Below are 5,768 nucleotides of genomic sequence, written 5' to 3' on the forward strand. Positions count from 1 at the left end.
GTGATGGAAACACTGGTGTCACCTGATCTGATCAGTCTGACTCAACCCTCCATCCTCAGGTGTCGCTTACCTGTACTGCTGCTGTTGCATTCAGGGTTTAGCTGATTTTCCAAACATCAGTTCATGACTGACACTTTTCAGACAGGTGGCAAACAGTTCTACACAAATAACGTAAAAACTCAAAACGTAAAAAATCAATCCTACATCTAAAAACTTAGGAGGTGAACTACGACAAAAAGTGTAACTGTAAAATATTTCATCTTCAAAGTCACAGAAGCATTGGAAGGTAGCCCGGATCAGAGATCAGGTTGTTGTGATAATGAGTCACTCTGTCATGTTAGGAGGTGAATCAGTGGGACCCGCTAATCGTTCCAAAAAGGAAACTGTTGGATGTTGCTGCTCAACATTTAGTCTGTGAACAGGTCAGTGTATATACGGGCCACAGTTGGAACCAGTTCACTTAACAAAGGAAACCCTCTCAGATCGAAGTCAAATAGGATCTTTAAAGTCTGTATGGATGAGCCCTTTAAATGACCATTTAAAGGGCTCATCCATACAGAGGTTTGTTCTGTTGTTCTAAGCTTCAGTGTCAAACATTATGTTGTATGTCTGTAGTGAAGTGGGCCATCGGTCCAGGTCCAGCGGCAATCAGACACCCCTCCTCTACACACTCATAACAGAGGCTAGTTCCTGAAAGTGGAGGTGGAGTGGGAACTCCTGTCTCTGTGTCCTCTATGTAGAGGCTGGACGAAGCGAAGACAGGATCACAGATATAAACTCGGAACCTGTTGTCCAGCATCCAATCCACAACCGGCCCAAAAGGACTCTGGACATCAGGGGGGAGGGCGCACTGATATGAATTGGAACTATTTTGGTTCCTTCTGAGTTTCTACTGTTTTGGTGGTGTCGATTCGAGTTGGTTCTGGGAGATGCCGGTCCAGATCCCGGACGACTCTGACTTCTCTTCTTTCAAAGACCAGTGTCTGAGCACGGAGGGATGGATCAGCCGCTACAACAAGGGAGGAGTGACGGTGTGGTGCCGGGAGGAGGAGAGCAAGACGGTTCAGAAAGTCAAGGTAAGGGCTTCAGGTGGGCCAAACTGGACTCTTAAAAACTGGTTTCGGGTTTTGGTCTTTTTCTTATGTATTTTCACAAAAGCTTAGGTGGAGTTAATTTGATTTCTTCATTTCTTGACTTTATTGATCCCATGTCAGTTGGATCTTTGGCCCAGAGGAGTAGTGGGTACACTTTGTCTCCCACAATGTCATGGGTTTGAACCCAGCTGGATACCCCTGTGTTACTGCAGATAAGTGATGAACGCGACACATGAATAATAACAGTAGTAACACTCATGAGAAGCGTCGATCCCATGTTGGGAACCTGATTTAAGCACTTGCTGCAGGGTTTGCTCAGGCCTCCATTAGTCAGACACAAGCTCAGCTTCATTCTGGGAATGACAGGTACAGGACACTGTGTTGATCCAGCTAAGTTTGTTTATTGCAACGTCCTGTCTATAACGTCAATACGACACAAGCAGAACCAGCCCTCTGACCCAGTTTGAATATGGCAGCACTCCAAGCTGGAGCTGCACCTTCCTGCTGTGTGTGTAAAGTGTGTGTAAACCTTCACATTTAACTAATATTACATGACATGAACACACTGCTCAGCAAGAACAACCAGGTTCCTCCTCCGTTGCTTTGGAGCAAGTATTTAGTTTCAGAACTGGTTGAACCAGTTTTTTCACAGTCAGCAAACAGCCGCTGTTCGTTGTGACTTATTGAAAAACACTAATTAAAGTTTGTGTGTGACTCACCAGTTTTGTAAGTTGGAACACTTACATAGACCCAGTGAGGGGTGGAACCATTAAAATGGTTATTTACTGTAAGTGTCTGACAGAGGAACCAGATGAAAAAGAGAGAACAAGAAAGAAAGAGAGGACAAAAAGTAAAGCGAGGAGGGAAGAGAAAGAACAGGAAGGACGATTCACGTGTGGTTCATGTTCGCAGGTGTAGGGATGATACAGGAATGACGCTGATTGAGCATGAGTAGAACCTCGAACCAATGAAGCTAAAGTGTTTGTTATTGTGAGGATGTGTTTTGGTCCTAATAGTAAATGGATCAGCCTGATCACAGATCCCTGATCCCTGGTACCTGATCCCTGATCCCTGATCCCTGATCCCTGATTCCTGGTGCCTGGTGCCTGGTGCCTGGAGCCTGATCCCTGGTAGCTGATGCCTGATACCTGATCCCTGATCCCTGGTAGCTGATGCCTGATCCCTGATCCCCTATCCCTGATTCCTGGTGCCTGGTGCCTGGAGCCTGATGCCTGATGCCTGATCCCTGATCCCTGGTAGCTGATGCCTGATGCCTGATCCCTGGTGCCTGATGCCTGATGCCTGATGCCTGATGCCTGATCCCTGGGGCCTGAAGCCTGCTGCCTGATCCCTGGTGCCTGGTGCCTGATCCCTGGTGCCTGGTGCCTGGTGCCTGATGCCTGATGCCTGGTGCCTGATCCCTGGTGCCTGATGCCTAATGCCTGATTCCTGGTGCCTGGTGCCTGGTGCCTGATGCCTGATGCCTGATCCCTCATAGCTGATGCCTAATGCCTGATCCCTCATCCCTGATGCCTGATTTCTGCTGCCTAATCCCTGATCCCTGGTACCTGATGCCTTATCCCTGGTACCTGATGCCTGACCCCTGATGCCTGATACCCGATCCCTGGTGCCTGACCCCTGATCCCAGGTCAAAGTTGAAATACTTTAAACTTAGGTTTTCTTGGGCCTCGTTGCTAGTTGCGTCTGTTTACTGACCCACCTGATTGAACAGTTTAAGTGCTGCAGGGGAACACAGTGGGTCAATTCAATGGAACTCTTGGATCCAGTGTCTACCAGCGACATATTAATATGTATTTGTTGGAGGTCTGGTAGCTCTGTAGAGGGTCAGCCTGGAAAGCAAGGTTTGATCACACCAGATGTGTCCCTGAATGACTCTTCCTGTCACAAGAATGTGTATTTCAGTAGTTTTCAATGTTGATACTCGTGTGAGGATTCGATATGTGTTCAGAGGAAAGATGCTGCTTCTGTTGTTGATGACGATAATGATAATGAAGGCTCCCCAGAGAGAGGCAGACAAAGGCGAGACTTGACTCAAAACAAAGCTGCTGCTGATGAGGATGATGAAACTGAATGCTTTAATAATTCAGGACTTTTCTTCACCTGAATTATTAAAGTCTCGGCACCTGTCAAAGCAGAGGCAGGTTTGAACCTGAACATAGTGACAGGAAAAAGACCTTTTAAATCATCTGCTGATGATTCTAGAAAGCTTGTGATAAGCTGCTAAAGTATGAGCTCTGCTCCAGTTCTTGTCGGTGCCTCCAACACTAAGACACGTTCCAGAGCTCTGACCCACCTGTAAAGCAGAGGAGGAGAGCACAAGTTGTGTTGGGGACGGTTTCCAGCTGCTGTAACAGGAAGATGCTTGTGTTGAAAGACTGACGCCGGCCTGAAATGTTTCACAATGAGATGAGCGGCTGCAGAGTTACAGTACAGCCTAACCTAATGAATGATTCAGGTGGCTTGGAGCGGTGCTGATTGAGTTACATGGAACGTCCAAGTATCTGATGACTGCAGCTCAGTGAAGATCACAGCAGTGGAAAGAAGTGACGTCTCCTTTTCCTCCATATCATGTCCAAGAGTTCAGGAAGTGGCTGCCTCACAGTGTGATGCTCAGTAAAATGCTAGAACTAACAGCAGGAGAAGCTGTGAACAAAGGTCCAGGAACAAAATTGAATCACTGGTGAAATGAATCTGCTACTCAGATGAGCATGTACAGTATGAACGAATGACAGCAATCTAACAGCACGCCAGGCAGAACCTGATCATACAACACTGTGCTTGGAGCTTTCTGTGGTTTGATTTAGGTTGTTCTGGTTTAATGATGCTGACTCCTGATGTTCACATCTGGTTTCATAAGAATTCTGCTCCAACGGAGAGGTGATGACATATAAGCCCATCGGTCACACACAGTTCATGAGCTGCTCTCTGTCTTTGTCCAGATGAGGATTGTGTGTAGGGACGTGAGTGCAGAGACGCTGTACGACGTCCTCCACGACACCAGCTACCGCAGGAAATGGGACTCCAACATGATCGACACGTACGACATCGGCAGGCTGACGGTCAACGCAGACGTGGGCTACTACTCCTGTCAGTCCTCTGGGTATTTACCGCACACATGACGTCTGATGAAACTACTGGTCACTTCTTTGTGTCTGTGTATGTACTGTTTAAGGGAAATGTCCGAGCCCTCTGAAGAACAGAGACTTTGTAACCATGAGATCCTGGCTCCCGCTTGGCAACGACTACCTGATCATCAACTACTCCGTAAAACACCCGGTGTGAGCTTACATCCATATCCAGAAGTCTGACTGAACCAGAACCGGAGAGTGGTTTAGTTCGGTCTGTATTGGTGAACTGTTGTAAAGCTTGACTCTGCTTTCTTTCTCAGCAACATCCGCCAAAAAAGGATTATGTCCGCGCTGTGTCTCTGCTGACTGGATACCTGATTCAGTCCAACGGGCCGAGCAGCTCCACCCTCTACTACCTGACCCAGATGGACCCCAGAGGTGAGGATCCCTGCTGCTATGTTACCTTTGTGTTGCCCAGCAGTTGGTGCTGTGCGGAGCTGCAGGTGTGTTGTATAGACAGGTGAACCATGACGGTGGTACAGGTGGAAAGGTGAATAAAAACTGAAAGTGACCAAAATGTAGTCAACAGAACAGAAACTTCACATATCATCATTTTAGTAAAAACATTTTATGATTGCTAATTTAATGGCAGCTGTTTCCCAGAGATTCATGTTCTAACAGGACTCAGTGATGTTCTGTCCTCAGGCTCGTTGCCAAAGTGGGTGGTAAACCGAATGTCTCAGCTCGTGGCTCCGAAGGTAAAAGCAGCAGCTACAGCTAAATGAGGACCAGCGAGTCCTCTTCGTTCACTTTCCATCTCTGTCCTCTCAGGCCATGAGGAAGATCTACAAAGCGTCTGTGAAGTATCCGGAGTGGAAAAGAAAGCACAATCCCAACCTGAAACCATGGATGTACCCAGAACAAAACACGTTGCCATGCATCAGCGTGTCGGAGCTGACGGTCCAAAGAGCCGACTCACTGGAGAACATTGACGAGAGCGGCCTGAACGAGGAGAAGACGCACCACAGTGACGATGAAGACACTTAAGTGCCTGAAAGGCTTCTGTTTCTTCTGCTGTTTGCTTGTCAGGTTGTTTGAAACTGATCCACAGATCAGAACTTTGGACTGATCAGACCTGGATCAGACTTCAGCTGAACAGGACTGGGTTCTATTATTAGAACAGGTATTATTTAACCCTGTTGTGCTGTCTGAGTGCTTTACCTCACCTTCAGCCTGGTGTAGACAGGGAACCACACATCTGCTTCAGGATCCTGATTAAAGGTTCTACATCTACTCAGGTGTGTTCAGGTGTTATCATTACAGCTGTGTGTTCAACATAATGTCATGTTAAATGCAGTATCTTTGATCTATCGTTGATCTAAGTCTATGTCCTCCACCTGAAGTAGAGGTCCAGGACTATTTTAGTGTTGGGCCTTCCTGTTGCCAGGACGCTTCTGAAGGTTCCAGGAGCATCCTGATCAAATAGAAGCAACTGACCTGACTGGGGAGCAGATGAGCATAGTGCCACTTTACATAATAATCATATTTAACTTTTTTAAGTGCAAATAAACATTTTTAGAACAAG

The 5,768-nt window shown here is 46.9% G+C and overlaps 1 protein-coding gene across 1 annotated transcript; it reads left to right on the forward strand.

Annotated features, from left to right (window-relative positions):
• Positions 1-756: 756 nt before the first annotated feature.
• On the forward strand, positions 757-5,476 carry stard15 (StAR-related lipid transfer (START) domain containing 15). The gene is made up of 6 exons (XM_029166021.3): positions 757-1,076; positions 4,055-4,202; positions 4,288-4,391; positions 4,504-4,621; positions 4,889-4,941; positions 5,015-5,476. Exons 1-6 carry the CDS (start codon positions 930-932, stop codon positions 5,228-5,230), a joined length of 786 nt encoding a protein of 261 aa, XP_029021854.1. The 5' UTR covers positions 757-929; the 3' UTR covers positions 5,231-5,476.
• Positions 5,477-5,768: the final 292 nt, after the last annotated feature.

Source organism: Betta splendens, chromosome 10 (genome assembly GCF_900634795.4).
Source record: "Betta splendens chromosome 10, fBetSpl5.4, whole genome shotgun sequence".
Taxonomy (NCBI): Eukaryota; Metazoa; Chordata; class Actinopteri; order Anabantiformes; family Osphronemidae; genus Betta; species Betta splendens.